Below are 18,421 nucleotides of genomic sequence, written 5' to 3' on the forward strand. Positions count from 1 at the left end.
GCTCACAAAGAGTCAGATATGACTGAGCAAGTGAACTGAACTGAGCTGAATATCGTTCAGTCAACTTTCTTTTCTTCAGAGATTTCTCGATACCAAATATTACATTAACCCTATCAAAGTTTCTCAGTTCATCTATACACTGACTGAATTTCAAGTTTAAGTAGTTTTTTTGTGTAAGTAGTCATGAATGTTAATGCAATCTTTTAGAAATTCTTTCCTGTTTTCCACATTGTTATCTTTGTACTAGAACAGCTTGGCTAGGTATAACATTCAGTTCAGTCGCTCAGTTGTGTCCAACTCTTTGAGACCCCATGAATCGAAGCGCACCAGGCCTCCCTGTCTACCACCATCTCCCGGAGTTCACTCAAACTCACGTCCATCAAGTCAGTGATGCCATCCAGCCATCTCATCCTCTGTCATCCCCTTCTCCTCCTGCCCTCAATCCCTCCCAGCATCAGAGTCTTTTCCAATGAGTCAACTCTTCACATGAGGTGGCCAAAGTACTGGAGTTTCAGCTTTAGCATCATTCCTTCCAAAGAATACCCAGGGCTGATCTCCTTTAGAATGGGCTGGTTGGATCTCCTTGCAGTCCAAGGGACTCTCAAGAGTCTTCTCCAACACCACAGTTCAAAAGCATCAATTCTTCAGCGCTTAGCTTTCTTCACAATCCAATTCTCACATCCATACATGACCACAGGAAAAACCATAGCCTTTACTAGACGGACCTTTGTTGGCAAAGTAATGTCTCTGCTTTTGAATATGCTATCTAGGTTGGTCATAACTTTCCTTTCAAGGAGTAAGCGTCTTTTAATTTCATGGCTGCAGTCACCATCTGCAGTGATTTTGGAGCCACTGTTTCCACTGTTTCCCATCTATTTCCCATGAAGTGATGGGACCAGATGCCATGATCTTCATTTTCTGAATGTTGAGGTTTAAGCCAACTTTTTCACTCTCCTCTTTCACTTTCATCAAGAGGCTTTTTAGTTCCTCTTCACTTTCTGCCATAAGGGTGGTGTCATCTGTATATCTGAGGTTACTGATATTTCTCCCGGCAATCTTGATTCCTGCTTGTGCTTCTTCCAATCCAGCGTTTCTCATGATGTACTCTGCATATAAGTTAAATAAGCAGGGTGACAATATACAGCCTTGACATACTCCTTTTCCTATTTGGAACCAGTCTGTTATTTCATGTCCAATTCTACATTTTTGAGCCATAATCTGTTTCTCTCAGAAGCCTCCAGACATTTCCATCGTGTTCTGGTATAAATGCTGATGAGGAGTCTGAAGGCTCTTTTCTTCACCTATAGATAATTCGCTTTCTATCCTTGAAATTAATCATCTTTATCAGACTATATCCTAATTTGGATAATTTTTGTACTACCTTCCCTGAAACTCAGGGACCCTTTCAATCTTTTTCAAACTGTTCTGTGCAGATACTTTGAAGTTTGTCACTTATTTGTATATGGTAGTTATAAATGGTTTTTAAATCAGATAGTTCCCACATATGAAGTTTGTATGGGTCTTTTTCTCCTGTATTGTTTCTGATTCTTCTTATTCATTTTGTCTTTATGTGAATTATATGGCTGGCTGCCGCTAAAAATTTATTTGTAGGGTATTCCTCAAAGCCTTGTTTGCATGTTCCATATTTCAAAAATAATTTTCATTTGTTCTAGCCAGGATGCTGCTGCTGTTGCTAAGTCGCTTCAGTTGTGTCCAACTCTGTGCGACCCCATAGACGGCAGCCCACCAGGCTCCCCTGTCCCTGGGATTCTCCAGGCAAGAACACTGGAGTGGGTTGCCATTTCCTTCTTCAGTGCATCAAAGTGAAAAGTCAAAGTGAAGCTGCTCAGTCGTGTCTGACTCTTAGCGACCCCATGGACTGCAGCACACCAGGCTCCTCCGTCCATGGATTTTCCAGGCAAGAGTACTGGAGTGGTGTGCCATTGCCTTCTCTGCTAGCCAGGATAGAAACACTATAAATAAGGGACTATCACAAGCCAAGTTATATCTTAATGTTTCTTGCAACTCAACCTACACAGATTTAAAATACAAACACACGAGGCCCAATTTGTAGCTACAATTTCCAGGCATGTTTTCTTTTTTCTTCCGCTCTACTTAACACCAGAGAGCCAATAGAGGGAGCAGGTTTAGATTTTTTTGGCATTTACACTGTGTTTATATTGTGGACCTGTGGGGTCACTTGAAATAGGAAATATCTTCAAATAACATTGCTGCACATTTGGCTGGCCCTGAGACTTGATTTATATTTCTTTGATCTTACATTGCTTCAAATCAAAGCCCAAAGGAAAATGTTTTCAAATGCCCTGAGAGAATAATAAGTTTTGATATACTGTTTACAGGTGCCTCTATTACATGCATCCATCAAAAATGACTGTTTTCACCTCTTTAATATTTTAAGTGAATTTTTTTTTCATTTTTTTGGCCAGACTGTGTGGTTTGCAGGATCTTAGTTCCCTGACCAGGAATCCAACCTTAGGCCCTCCGTAGTGGATGCAGAGGGTCCTAACCACTGGACCAGCAGGGAATTTGCTAAAGTAATTTTTTAAAAGTCTTGTCTATCACTTTTTATTGTTTTCCACAGGAGGGTCATCTGAATTATCTATTACCATCAGTTTCAGGAATAAAAGCTCTGCCTAATGTCTTTTCAATTTGAAGATTCAATTTTTCCATCATTTCAATAACCTTTTAGGCTATTTTTATCTTGATTCCATTGTATCCAGTGCTCCATTCATTGCATATTCTGCCCAGTCAAATCAATGATCTCCCTTCCTCACTAAATTATAATCTCCTCATGGAGAGAGCTCTTTTTCTATTGTGTTTAGAAAAATACATACTGAAGTAAATATGGATGAATAAGTACTGAATAAATTTCAATCTATTTTATCATCTGTATAAATTTTAAAACTATAACAAAATATTATATTTCTTTTTATAAAATGCTTATATACTATTTGTAATATTTGATGCTTACGTCATTCACCTAACTATATATCATTTAGAATATATGAGCCGGGGACTTCCCTGGTGACCTAGTATTTAAGACTTTGTCCTTCCACTACAGAGGGTGTGGGTTCCATCTGTGGTCAGGGAACTAAGATCCCATATGCCACACAAGGCAGTCAAAAAAAGTGAGCCAATTATCTTTTTAAATGTATGTGATGTTGAGTCTTATTTATTCACAGATAATGAAACTTTAAAATTAATTTTTATCTGTTGTGTTGCATGTGAGGGAAGAAAGTGTTTTATAATTCACTTTTAGACCATGCTCTCTTTTGTAGAAATATAGACATTAAATATGGTAAACACTTTCATCCCCAGTCTCTCAGGGGTGTACTCATAATTTTTTATTCTTCCCTATTCTTAAACCAAGATGTGTTAGGTTTAGAGAATAGTGCCATAACTGGTTAATGAGTTTATATTTTGCATCTTTTCCTTTACAAACTAATTAAGAAGCTCCTATCCCTTATAATTTGAGTGAAGGTATAAAACTGAATTATTCTAAGTTCAAAGCAAAAACAAAACAAAAATCAGAAACCACCCTATGTACATCTAACTGAAGTAAAAAAACTATATTTGATATATGGAATTAGTTGCTTACAAAATCAGAACTGGACAAGCAGAAGTGAAAGTTAGCACTGAATTCCTGGTTTTGAAGGCATACTACCATTACTGCTTAACTGCTGCTATTGCTACTATTCAAACTGTTACTGCCACAAAGGCCTCTCTTCTCCCACCTCCAAAATTGGTGACTACACAGTGGAACATATCTGGCTGCCACAGTGGCCTCCAGTTCCCCATGAAACTGATGGCTTGGCAAAGAAACAGACTTGGCTGCAAGCACTCATATCTTTCTGATCTGTTGGCTAACAGCAATGACAGTGGGAAGATGACCTTTGCCTGTCTTCAAAGCTCATGTGAAGGCATTTCACTGGTAAATCCTAGTATACATCCAGAATAATAATTCAAAGGACTATGTGAAATGGAGTTTTAAACTTTGCAGACCCTAAATTTATTTTTTAAGTTAGGTAGGTGTTGCAAGAGGGCATCAGAGGGCAGACACACTGAAACCATACTCATAGAAAACTAGTCAATCTAATCACACTAGGACCACAGCCTTGTCTAACTCAGTGAAACCAAGCCATGCCTGTGGGGCAACCCAAGACGGGCGGGTCATGGTGGAGAGGTCTGACAGAATGTGGTCCACTGGAGAAGGGAATGGCAAGCCACTTCAGTATTCTTGCCTTGAGAAACCCATGAACAGTATGAAAAGGCAAAATGATAGGATACCAAAGAGGAACTCCCCAGGTCATTAGGTGCCCAATATGCTACTGGAGATCAGTGGAGAAATAACTCCAGAAAGAATGAAGGGATGGAGCCAAAGCAAAAACAATACCCAGTTGTGGATATGACTGGTGATAGAAGCAAGATCTGATGCTGTAAAGAGCAATATTGCATAGGAACCTGGAATGTCAGGTCCATGAATCAAGGCAAATTGGAAGTGGTCAAACAAGAGATGGCAAGGGTGAATGTCGACATTCTAGGAATCAGCGAACTAAAATGGACTGGAATGGGTGAATTTAACTCAGATGACTATTATATCTACTACTGCGGGCAGGAATCCCTCAGAAGAAATGGAATAGCCATGGATGCAATCTCAAAAACGACAGAATGATCTCTGTTCATCTCCAAGGCAAACCATTCAATATCACAGTAATCCAAGTCTATGCCCCAACCAGTAATGCTGAAGAAACTGAAGTTGAACGGTTTTATGAAGACCTACAAGACCTTTTAGAACTAACACCCAAAAAAGATGTCCTTTTCATTATAGGGGACTGGAATGCAAAAGTAGGAAGTCAAGAAACACCTGGAGTAACAGGCAAATTTGGCCTTGGAATGCGGAATGAAGTAGGGCAAAGACTAATAGAGTTTTGCCAAGAAAATGCACTGGTCATAGCAAACACCCTCTTACAACACAAGAGAAGACTCTACACATGGCCATCACCAGATGGTCAACACCGAAATCAGACTGATTATATTCTTTGCAGCCAAAGATGGAGAAGCTCTATACAGTCAACAAAAACAAGACCAGGAGCTGACTGCGGCTCAGATCATGAACTCCTTATTACCAGGTTCAGACTCAAATTGAAGAAAGTAGGGAAAACTGCTAGACCATTCAGGTATGACCTAAATCAAATCCCTTATGATTATACAGTGGAAGTGAGAAATAGATTTAAGGGACTAGATCTGATAGAGTGCCTGATGAACTATGGAATGAGGTTCGTGACATTGTACAGGAGATAGGGATCAAGACCATCCCCATGGAAAAGAAATGCAAAAAAGCAAAATGGCTGTCTGGGGAGGCCTTACAAATAGCTGTGAAAAGAAGAGAGGCAAAAAGCAAGGAGAAAAGGAACGATATAAGCATCTGAATGCAGAGTTCCAAACAATAGCAAGGAGAGATAAGAAAGCCTTCTTCAGCGATCAATGCAGAGAAATAGAGGAAAACAACAGAATGGGAAAGACTAGAGATCTCTTCAAGAAAATTAGATATCAACGGAACATTTCATGCAAAGGACAGAAATGGTATGGACCTAACAGAAGCAGAAGATATTAAGAAGAGGTGGCAAGAATACACAGAAGAACTGTACAAAAAAGATCTTCATGACCCAGATAACCATGATGATGTGATCACTAATCTAGAGCCAGACATCTTGGAATGTGAAGTCAAGTGGGCCTTAGAAAGCATCATTACGAACAAGGCTAGTGGATGTAATGGAATTCTAGTTGAGCTGTTTCAAATCCTGAAAGATGATGCTGTGAAAGTGCTGCACTCAATATGCCAGCAAATTAGGAAAACTCAGCAGTGGCCACAGGACTGGAAAAGGTCAGTTTTCATTCCAATCCCAAAGAAAGGCAATGCCAAAGAATGCTCAAACTACCTCACAATTGCACTCATCTCACATGCTAGTAAAGTAATGCTCAAAATTCTCCAAGCCACGCTTCAGCAATACGTGAAACGTGAACTTCCAGATGTTCAAGCTGGTTTTAGAAAAGGCAGAGGGACCAGAGATCAAATTGTCAACATCCACTGGATCATGGAAAAAGCAAGAGAGTTCCAGAAAAACATCTATTTCTGCTTTATTGACTTTGCCAAAGCCTTTGTGTGGATCACAAGAAACTGTGGACAATTCTGAGAGAGATGGGAATACCAGACCACTTAACCTGCCTCTTGAGAAATGTGTACGCAGGTCAGGAAGCAACAGAGCTGGACATGGAACAACAGACTGGTTCCAAATAGAAAAAGGAGTACGTCAAGGCTGTATATTGTCACCCTGCTTATTTAACTTATATGCAGAGTACATCATGAGAAACGCTGGACTGGAAGAAACACAAGCTGGAATCAAGATTGCCATGAGAAATATCAATAACCTCAGATATGCAGATGACACCACGCTTATGGCAGAAAGTGAAGAGGAGCTAAAAAGCCTCTTGATGAAAGTGAAAGAGGAGAGTGAAAAAGTTGGCTTAAAGCTCAACATTGAGAAAACGAAGATCATGGCATCCGGTCCCATCACTTCATGGGAAATAGATGGGGAAACAGTGGAAACAGTGTCAGACTTTATTTTGTTGGGCTCCAAAATCACTGCAGATGGTGACTGCAGCCATGAAATTAAAAGACGCTTACTCCTTGGAAGAAAAGTTATGACCAACCTAGATAGTATATTCAAAAGCAGAGACATTACTTTGCCGACTAAGGTCCGTCTAGTCAAGGCTATGGTTTTTCCTGTGGTCATGTATGGATGTGAGATTTGGACTGTGAAGAAGGCTGAGTGCCGGAGAATTGATGCTTTTGAACTGTGGTGTTGGAGAAGACTCTTGAGAGTCCCTTGGACTGCAAGGAGATCCAACCAGTCCATTCTGAAGGAGATCAACCCTGGGATTTCTTTGGAAGGAATGATGCTAAAGCTGAAGCTCCAGTACTTTGGCCACCTCATGCGAAAAGTTGACTCACTGGAAAAGACTCTGATGCTGGGAGGGATTGGGGGCAGGAGGAGAAGGGGACGACCGAGGATGAGATGGCATCATGGACTCAATGGACGTGAGTCTGAGTGAACTCCGGGAGATGGTGATGGACAGGGAGGCCTGGCGTGCTGCGATTCATGGGGTCTCAAAGAGTCGGACAAGACTGAGTGACTGAACTAAACTGAACACTCCTCTTTCCCATTCAGTCTTTTACTTTTTCAATCCATACCTTTTTCTCCTGAGTAGGAGATTTTTAAAGATTTGGGGACTCTGACTAGTCCACCTAATTACACTGACTAAAGACCTAAAAACACTGTTTTGGATTTCTCCAACAACTCCTAATTCACCTTAGAGAATAATCAAAATGGACAAGCCCTGGTAACATGTGCTCAAAGCAATTATTGAGCTCTTTAATCTCCCACACTAAATTAAGAACAGACACCTGAAGGAGACTCCCAAAGAAAGTTTCCTAAAAGAAATACAAAAATAAAAGCAGTATGGCATAAGGAATAGATCTTAATTGTATCTATTTCCAAATAGTTGTATACTTGATTTAAAAAATAAACCTACCATTACTCCTTGGAAGAAAAGTTATGACTAACCTAGATAGCATATTGAAAAGCAGATACATTACTTTGCCAACAAAGGTCTGTCTAGTCAAGGCTATGGTTTTTCCAGTGGTCATGTATGGATGTGAGAGTTGGACTGTGAAGAAAGCTGAGCGCTAAAGAATTGATGCTTTTGAACTGTGGTGTTGGAGAAGACTCTTGAGAGTCCCTTGGACTGCAAGGAGATCCAACCAGCCCATTCTAAAGGAGATCAGCCCTGGGTGTTCTTTGGAAGGAATGATGCTAAAGCTGAAACTCCAGTACTTTGGACACCTCATGTGAAGAGTTGACTCATTGGAAAAGACTCTGATGCTGGGAGAGATTGGGGGCAGGAGGAGAAGGGGACAACCGAGGATAAGATGGTTGGATGGCATCACCGACTCAATGGATGATGACTTTGAGTGAACTCTGGGAGATGGTGATGGACAAAGAGGCCTGGTGTGCTGAGATTCATGGGGTCGCAAGAGTCAGACACGACTGAGCGACTGAAATGAACTGAACTGAACCATATGTGAAACAGATGACCTGTCCAAGTTCGATGCATGAAACAGGGTACTCAAAGCCAGTGCACTGGGACAACCCAGAGGGAGGGAATGGGAAGGGGGTGGGAGGGGGGGTTCAGGATGGGGTGGAGGGGTGTTGCCAGGTTGAGGGGGGGGACATGTACACTCATGGCTGATTCATGTCAATGTATGGCCAAAACCACCATAATATTGTAAAGTAATTAGCCTCCAATTAAACTAAATAGATTAATTTTTAAAAAACCTTTATTAAAACTTTTTTCCAACGGGAAACCAAAGCAAAGCAAAAAAAAAAAAAAAGTTGGAGAAAATGGCAAGTTTCTAAAAGCTGGAGGAAATTAGTTTCATCAACTGTCCTGTATAATGGATAAAAATATGCTCAAGCCAAGATACATCAGCATTTAATTGAAAAAGCTCGGGACAGCTCTTTGAGGAAGACGCGGTCGCCGGCTTCTGCTTCTGACTCACCGCCGCCGTTTGCTCTCGCAGAGGAACAAGTCGGTCAGGAAGCCGCGCCGCAGCCATGGTCTTTAAAGACACCGGCGAGACTCCCGTGGAGCCAGAGGTGGCCATTCACCGGATTAGGATCACCCTCACCAGCCGCAAAGTGAAGTCTCTGGAGAAGGTGTGTGCTGACCTGATTAGAGGCACAAAGGAAAAGAATCTCAAAGCCAAATGCCCAGTTCGGATGCCTACCAAGACTCAGAATAACCACAAGGAAAACTCCCTGTGGTGAAGGTTCTAAGACTTGGGATCGATTCCAAATGAGGATCCACATGCGACTCATTGACCTGCACAGCCCTTCTGAAATTGTCAAGAAGATCACTTCCATCAGTATTGAGCCAGGAGTTGAGGTGGAAGTCACCATTGCTGATGCCTAAATCAACCTTAATAAATCTATAATCAGTTGTTACAAAAAATAAAAAGCTTGGGACAATGATAAAATGCTACAGTAAGAACTAAAAATATAGGTCTCATATAGAAAATATAAAATAAAATTCACTTTAGACTTCATAACAAACACATTGGGTTAGGGAGCTCATGGACAAAATATTTCAAAATTTTGAAGAAAAATTATTTTCAACCTAAAACTCTATAATCAGTCAAATTTACACTCAAGTTTGAGAGTAAAATAAAGATAATTTAATACACTCAAGGTCACAATAAAATTTAACTTTCATACAGCGTTCTCTGGAAACTACTGGAAGGTAAATATCAAAATGAGAGAGTAATCTAAGAGAGAGGAAGTCAGAAGAAAGAGAAAAGATATGATCCATAGTAGAACAAGTGAAATGAGTCTCCATATAATGTTGAAGGATGATCCTAGGATGACTCTCATCTCCAGTATAGTGAACAACTAGTCCAGTTTAGAGCTCAAGAGGCAGACATTTCACAGGATATCATCAGCAAGTCCCCTGACATACCTTCAATCAGATGAAACAATTGGAGGATATGATCTCTTAAAGCTAGAGAATAAACCAAAAAAGAGAAAGAATAAAATCCTTGAAATAGGAAACCCAATCAGAAAAAAAAGAAAATAAAATTCCAAGAATGACAGTAAAGGAGAGTTCCAAGATAAGAGCTGCGCGGCAAACGTAGAGAAAAACCACTCAATTTGAAGGAGAATTGATAGCTCAGGAGATAAGGCAATGACCACATGGAAAATTGAACTGAGAGGCAACCGGAAGTGTGAGAATAGATGACATATCTAAAGAAAACCAAGTAAATGAAAACACAAGGTAATCTTTAACTTCAAGGAATAAAAAGTAAAATAAAAAGATATAGTGAGTACACAATGCTCCCAATGATGCTGCAAATGAAAGAAAGCATGATAGGGCCTTGGAGATGTACAAGAGATAAAATCTAATCCAACATAAAAAGGAGTCAACTGATAATGTCTAAAACCAATTAATCAAAGTATAGTAGAATGTAAATTAAAGGCAGAAGAGACAAAGAGTTGAAAATGGCTGCTTATTGCTATAGTAATCAAAACAGTGTCTTATTGGCAGAAAAATAGACACACAGATCAATGGAACAAAATTGAGAGTTCAGAAATAAACTCACGCATATATTAATAATTAATCTGAGACAAAGGGGCAAAGAACATACAACGGAGAAAGGATAGTCTCATCAATAAGTGGTGTTGGTAAAACTGGATAGCCAAATGCAAAATGATGAAACTAGACCACTATCTTACACCATATACAAATATCAACTCAAGATGGATTAAAGGCTTGAGTATAAGACCTGAAGCCATAAAAACTCTCACTAGAAAATATAGGCGATATGCTTTTCAATACTGTCTTACTAATTTCTTTCTGAATATGTCTCTTAAGGGAAACAAAAGCAAAAATAAACAAATGGTACTACTTCTAACTAAAACGCTTCTGCACAGCAAAGGAAACCATCAACAAAAGGACAATATATAGAATGGGAGAAGATATTTACAAATCATATATCCAATAACAAGTTAATGCCAATATATATAAAGAACTCATACAACTCAACAAAAACAAAGCAACCTAATTTAAAAATGAATGGAGGGGACCTACTGTATAGTCTGTGGAACTCTGCTCAGTATTATGCAGCAGTCTAGATGGGAAGGGAGTTTGGAGAATGGTATGGCTGAGTCCCTTCGCTATTCACTGGAAACTATCACAACATTGTTAATTGGCTATAAAAGAAATGAACAGAGGGGGATTCCCTGGTGGTACAGTGGCTAAGACTCTGAACTCCCAGTGTAGGGGGCCCAGGTTTGACCCCTGGTCAGGAAACTAGATCCCACATGCTGTAATTGTGAGTTCACATGCCATAGTTAAGAGTCTGTATGCCATTTTTCCACAGAAGACAAAAAGATGGTCAACAGCCACATGAAAAGATATTCAAGCATCACTCATTTTTAGAAAATGCAAATAAAAACCACAAGATATTACCTCACACCCATTAGAATGGCTATTATCGAGTAAGTCAAGAAATAACAAATTTTGGAGAGGGTGTGGACAAAAGGGAATCATACACTGTTCATGGGAATGTAAATTTTGGAGCCACTATAGAAAATAATATGAAGATTCCTCAAAAAAGCTAAGAATAGAACTACCATATGATCCAGCTATTTCACTTCTGGATATTTACCTGAAGAAAATGAAAACACCAATTTATAAAGATATATGTACCCTATATTCACTGCAGCATTACTCAAAGTAGCAAAGATACGGAAATGTCCTAAGTGCCCATCGACAAACAAATGGACAAAGAAGATATGATACACACACACAGTGGAATGCTACTCAGCATAAAAAAGATGAAATCATTTTATATGCTACAACACACCTTGAGGATATTATCCTAAGTGAAATAAGTCAGGGGGAGAAAGACAAATACTGTATGATTTCACTCATGTGAAATATATTAAAAAAAAAGACAAAACAAACAAACACATAGCTATAGAGAACAGAAGAAAAGAATGGTCTTTTCCTCTAATGGTCATCAGAGGAAAAGCAGTGTAGGGGTAGGGCATAATGTGTAAGAGGGACCACCTGTGTAAGCAAAAACTAAACTTGTGGTGAGCACACCATAGTGTACACAGAAGTCAAAATACAGTGTACACATGAAACTTAGTAAGGTTATAAACAAATATTAATTCAAAAAAGTCTCCTTATTGGGAAATGAACTAGGAAAATGAGAGAAAGTACAGAAAACTACCGTATTTTCTTCTAAACCTTTTAGTACTACTGATTTTGAATCAAGGTCATAGATTATTTTTAAAAGAGTGGATTTTACAAGATCAGTAAAACAGAGTTCTTGCAAGTATCCTAAATAATAAAAAAGGAAATAAAATACTAAATATAATAAGAACACATATATAACTAAATGTAAATTATGCAATTAAAATATAATACCAAAATGTTTGTAAATCCAGATAAATGGTTTTTAAAAATAAAATACAAATTACTTTAAACAGAAACAAAACTCATAGATTAATAACCAAAAGTAAAATGGAAAGATAGTCATAAATTTACCACCCAAATCCAAACCATTTAAAAGGCAAGTCATAATAAAGCATGTAGAAACAGATGATAATATGATTATAAAAACAATTGTTGCATAAAAATAGAAAGCTTCTAATCCATACTACAAAGCCAGAACAGTTTACTATCAAAGCCATATAAGCTAAACACACATATATGCACACACACAGAACAGCATGAGCCAAAAAAATCCTAAAACAATGTTGGCTCATCAAATCTACCTGTGCATTAAAACAATATGTAATGGTTAAATGTCATTTAAATCAAGAACTCAATAATTAAAAAGCTAAAGAATAAAAGCACAGTTTCACAGATGTCAAAAATTACTCTAAAATATGAAAGAATAAGGAAAAATAAAATTTTTTTCATGGAGCATTTACCCCAAGTTGACATCAACCATCATAGTTAAAGATGAAATACTAGGAGCACTTCCACAGACAAGAGTGACACCTGCATGCTATTATTAATTTTAAGAGTATTCATCGCATACTCTTAGAATGCCCGTTATGTGAACACATACTTAAATCAGGTGAAGGGTAGAGGATGGGGTGGTAGACAGTGTTCCAAAAAATACTGTGGGAATAGAGCAAAGGCCTTGAAACTGGAAGGGTTATTTAATTCACAAGAAACTGAAAAACGGCCAGTTACTCTGCAGGGTGGACAGCATTATTAAGCAGTTTGCAAATAAAAGGTCCTCAACCGATATTTGTTGACTTTGGGATGGAGACTTCATTGTCTTATATATTCTTTACTATAAATCTTAAAAGTTAAAGAGATTTTCTTAGGATTAACTCCTGTATGGGAACCGGAGTTTAATTTTGTGTACATAAATTATAAGAAAACAGCTGATTTTTCTGCGAGTGCACTCACAGAGAGGGAAACGATGTAAGAACTTACTAGGCGTACTATGGCTAGTTGAGAAAAAAGAAAATGAAATAAAACAGCAAAGAAACTTGGGGGTAAAAAAATCACTCCTACTTCAGCTCCTTTAATCCGCCATCTTTTTGTTCTAGTCTTAAAATCGGGAGTAACACCCACAAAACGCAAGGTGGCGCTGCAAGCTAAAAAGAGAAAAAAATTTTCTCATCAAGGATGCTGCGGATGCCAGCGTTTAGAGGAAAGCTGGCCAGACTGTAACAGTAGAGGAAAGGAAACCGTGGTAAGAGGAGTTGGGTAAAATGGGAATTCCTCCCTACAAGCATTGCTGTTATCCAGTTCATTTCTAACGATTCGATTGATGCCATTTCTGAGTTGCTTAAGAACGAGAGAAAGTGTTTTTGAAAGACTGGTTAAACGAAGAATGGACGCCAGAGTGGAATGTGCTGTGCAGCAAAGGCAAGTCCTCTTTCTTTGTGTATTTCTGGGAATGTCCTGGGCTGCTGAGGAACCGCTAATGTATTTTGTGGAGGAGGAAGCTGAGAGAGGCACCTTTCTGGCCAACCTAGCACATGACCTGGGGTTGGGGATGGAGGAACTATCAGCCAGGGAGCCTAGAGTCATTTCAGACCAGAAAATAGGATTTTTACTACTCGATCCGCTTACTGGTGATTTATCTCTAAATGAGAAATTAGACCGAGAGGAACTGTGCGGCCTCAAAGAGCCTTGTGTGCTACCGTTCCAGCTGTTAATGGAAAAGCCTTTTGAGATTTTCCGTGCTAAATTATGGGTTAGAGATATCAATGATCATTCTCCAGTATTTCTGGATAGAGAGATTCCCTTGAAAATATTAGAAAGTACCACCCCAGGGGCGGCATTTCTTCTACAAAGTGCACAGGATTCAGATATAGGAACCAATAACGTGAGAAACTACACCATCAGCCCCAATGCCTATTTCCACATTAGTGTTCATAATGGTGCAGAGGGGATTATCTATCCTGAATTGGTCCTGGATAGACCGTTGGATCGAGAAGAGGTGCCTGAACTCAGTTTAATCCTCACCGCCTTGGATGGTGGCTCTCCAGTCAGATCTGGGACTACCCTGGTGCGCATCCTGGTTTGGGACACAAATGACAACGCGCCTGAATTTGTACAGCCTCTCTACAAGGTGCAGTTGTGTGAGGATAGCCCTGTGGGCTCTCTGGTTGTCACTGTCTCAGCTAGAGATTTAGATACGGGAAGTAATGGGGAAATAGTTTATGCATTTTTTTATGCTACTGAAAGAATTCTCAAAACATTTCAAATCAATCCAACATCCGGCAGTGTTTATCTCAGAGCTGAATTGAACTATGAGGTAATGCAAACTTACACATTAACTATTCAGGCCAAAGATGGCGGAGGACTTTCAGGAAAATGTACGGTGGTGGTTCAGGTAACAGATATAAACGACAATCCACCAGAACTGCTCATGTCATCACTTACTAGCCCAATTCAAGAAAATTCACTTGAAACAGTCGTAGCTGTTTTTAGGATTCGAGACAGAGATTCGGGGAACAATGCAAAGATGGTGTGTTCTATCCAAGACGATCTCCCCTTCGTCCTGAAGCCATCTGTAGAGAATTACTACACCTTGGTAACCGACAGTCCACTGGACAGAGAGGAAAGAGCCGAGTACAACATCACCATCACGGTCACAGACATGGGAACCCCCAGACTGAAAACGGAGCACAACATAACCGTGCTGGTGTCCGACGTCAACGACAACGCCCCCGCCTTCACCCAGACCTCCTACACCCTGTGGGTCCGCGAGAACAACAGCCCCGCCCTGCACATCGGCAGCGTCAGCGCCACAGACACAGACGCGGGCGCCAACGCCCAGGTCACCTACTCGCTGCTGCCGTCCTCCGACTCGCCCGTGCCCCTCGCCTCCCTCGTGTCCATCAACCCCGACAACGGCCACCTCTTCGCCCTCACGTCCCTGGACTACGAGGCCCTGCGGGCCTTCGAGTTCCGCGTGGGCGCCACCGACCGCGGCTCGCCCGCGCTCAGCAGCCAGGCGCTGGTGCGCGTGCTCGTGGCGGACGCCAACGACAACGCGCCCTTCGTGCTCTACCCGCTGCAGAACGCCTCGGCGCCCTGCACCGAGCTGGTGCCCAGGGCGGCCGAGCCGGGCTACCTGGTGACCAAGGTGGTGGCGGTGGACGGCGACGCGGGCCAGAACGCCTGGCTGTCGTACCAGCTGCTCAAGGCCACGGAGCCCGGGCTGTTCGGCGTGTGGGCGCACAACGGCGAGGTGCGCACGGCGCGGCTGCTGAGCGAGCGCGACGCGCCCAAGCAGCGGCTGGTGGTGCTGGTCAAGGACAACGGCGAGCCGCCGCTGTCGGCCAGCGTCACGCTGCACGTGCTGCTGGTGGACGGCTTCTCGCAGCCCTACCTGCCGCCGCCGGAAGCGGAAGCGGCGGCCGCGGCGCCGGCCGACCCGCTCACCGTCTACCTGGTGGTGGCCTTGGCGTCGGTGTCGTCGCTCTTCCTCTTCTCGGTGCTGGTGTTCGTGGCGGTGCGGCTGTGCAGGAGGGGCGGGGCGGGCTCGGCGGGTCGCTGCCCGGTGCCCGAGGGCCACTTCCCGGGCCACCTGGTGGACGTCAGCGGCACGGGGACCCTGTCGCAGAGCTACCAGTATGAGGTGTGTCTGACGGGAGGCTATGGTACTGGCGAGTTCAAATTCTGAAGCCGATTCTCCCCAGTCTCGCATCCCAGAGCATAGGCAGGGAAGTGGAAGAATATCCCTCATATCAGAATGATTTGGGTCTGTGATAAAAAGGAAAAATACCGTTACTATATCTGTGAATATATTCCTGTTAAGAAATTTATCTCAATTTACCTGTAGAGGAGTGCTTTCACATCATTTCAGGGATTCCTAAGGTCAAAGAATGAATTTCTTCACACAGAAAAGGATTCACCTTTAGCCCTAAGAACACAAAGCATGGATTGTGTATTGTCATCTTTTGCCTCAATTATGCTTTATGTGCAGTCTATTGCATGACAAATCTTGTTTGAGACGTTCTAAATTGTAATTCACTGTCTTCAAATATTATTGCAACTTTTATTTTCTGAGTTGATTTGAGTGCTGTGCAAGTACCTAAATAAGAAAAAACCTGCAATATATATTTTGAAATTTTCAATTTTAGAAATAAACCTATGATGGGAGGTATTTTAGAAATGAGCAAACGTACGTTCATAGTTTCTTTGAGTTCACAAAGGTCACCAAGTGAAAAATGGCAGAGCTAAGCATCTCTTATAAATCTGATTCTGGGGCGTTCTTGTGATGCTATACTGTTTTCTCTTATTAGATATCACCTGGCAAGTTTCTGCCTAATTAAAGAGAAATCTTTTTCTCATATTTCTTTACAGTCTTTTCTGTAAAGACTAAGATGTGTATTGTGGTTTTATTTTCTTACAAACTAACAATACAGTTTTTGTGGATAATAATTCAAGTATTATTTTTAAAGCTCTGACCTAACCAAATCTCAAAAGCAATTGAAAGTCTATCTGTGTCTTCTTCTTGTTATCTGAACCCATGACCTGCATTTCATAGAAAAGATTAATGACCATGAATAGAAATATTATACAATTATTAATTTTAATCACTTATTTCTCTCCCATTGCAGTAATTTTCCTACATCAGCCCCTATCTGCTCTTTTAAACACATTTTTCCTTTAAATTGAAAGTTTATTTTTAAAGTTACATTCAATATACTTCAGTGCTGAATCAGGAAAAGGGGAGGAACAGAATTTTACACAATGATAGAAATTAAGACATACCATCCAAATGTAATGGATGGTGGATCTTGTTTGAATTTTGATTCAATCAATACAACTTAGAAATAATTAGAAAAGTCTGACTATAAACTGATACTAAACAATATTAACAATTTCTTAGGTGTTGTAAGGTCACTGTAGTGTTTTTTAAAAAAAGTTAGAGATGTATAATAAAATTTTTACAGGTGAAAATTTAGTTTGCCTGGGATGTGAAAATGTTAGGGATATAGGGTAAACAATTATGGCAAAATATTGATACCTGTTCTAACTAGCTATGAATACCTGGGAGTTTGTCATACTACTCTCCTTCATTATGGGGTTTGAAATTTTTCAAAATAAAAGATTTTTTTAAATGGACACTGTAAAGATTTTTGGACACAGTAGGGGAAGTAAAGAGTGGGATGATTTGAGAGGATAGCATTGAAACGTATATATTATATGTGAAATAGATAGCCAGTGGGAAATTCTCGATGTATGGTGTAGAGAACAAGTCAGTGCTCTATGAAAACCCAGAGTGTTGCGAAGGGGAGGAGGTAGGAGGGACATTCAAGAAAAAGGGCACATATGTATACCTAATGTTTATTCATGTTGATGGCAAAAAAAAATCACAATATTGTAATTATCCCCTAACTTTTAAAAAAAATGGAAAAAACTGACACTGTAAGAAGTGGAATGGAAACTAGAACACTTCTGAGATACAGACTCATCGATATGATCAGATTATACCTCTACTAAACAAACTCTCCAGCCTTTTTGTTTCATCATTTGATATGATAACATCTATCTTAAATAATGCTGCTCATGAATTCTTCTGCCATGTGAATCTTGTTTTTCTAGTCATGGCAATGGACTAATGCAAACTGAGCTACCTGATGGCATCAAAAAACATGCCTGGTGTATGTGTGTATAAGGTTAATTTCTTTCTGTCTCAGTTTCCTCATCTGTTAAGTGAGGAACTCACGGCAGCCCAAGGTGTAAGTACCTTTAATATTGTCACATTAGACAGATGAGGAAACGGAGGCACTGGTTAAATAATGTGTCCAAGGTTTATAGCTATTAATTATTCCCATAGTTCATGGCAATAAAAGTGTCCAGTTCTCGAAGTTTTCTGTTACCATATACATTTAAATTTCTGCACAGTCTTCCTTATCAGACTGTCACATATTTGCTTTTGCTCCAAACTCAGGTACTATCATTTCTCCTGTATGGCCCTCAACAACTGTCTGAACCTTAGGGTGGGAAATAGTAAAAAGAGTATTCTAAGGCAGGCCTGGCGTGCTGCAGTCCATTGGGTCGAAGAGTCGGACATGACTGAGTGACTGAACTGAACTGAACCTTAGATATATCGGTGATACATAATACTGTCAAGAGTTGGGAACAGTGGGGAGTTCCCTGGTGGTCTAGTAGTCACGATTCATTGCTTTCACTGAAGTGACATGGGTTCAGTCCCTGGTCAGGGAACACAGATCCCAGAAGCAATGCAGCGAGGCCAAAATTTAAAAAAAAAAAAAAAAAAAAAAAAGCT

The 18,421-nt window shown here is 40.4% G+C and overlaps 1 protein-coding gene and 1 pseudogene across 1 annotated transcript; both read left to right on the plus strand.

Annotated features, from left to right (window-relative positions):
- The first annotated feature begins 8,596 nt into the window (after nt 1–8,596).
- LOC114114886 (small ribosomal subunit protein uS10-like) lies at nt 8,597–12,010 on the plus strand (annotated as a pseudogene).
- A 1,304-nt stretch (nt 12,011–13,314) lies between these two features.
- On the plus strand, nt 13,315–17,253 carry PCDHB7 (protocadherin beta 7). Its single transcript, XM_015096084.4, is given in 2 exon segments — nt 13,315–15,800; nt 15,803–17,253. Coding segments are annotated over 2 exon segments (2,451 nt in total). The 5' UTR covers nt 13,315–13,438; the 3' UTR covers nt 15,892–17,253.
- Nucleotides 17,254–18,421: the final 1,168 nt, after the last annotated feature.

This window comes from Ovis aries, chromosome 5, assembly GCF_016772045.2.
Source record: "Ovis aries strain OAR_USU_Benz2616 breed Rambouillet chromosome 5, ARS-UI_Ramb_v3.0, whole genome shotgun sequence".
Taxonomy (NCBI): Eukaryota; Metazoa; Chordata; class Mammalia; order Artiodactyla; family Bovidae; genus Ovis; species Ovis aries.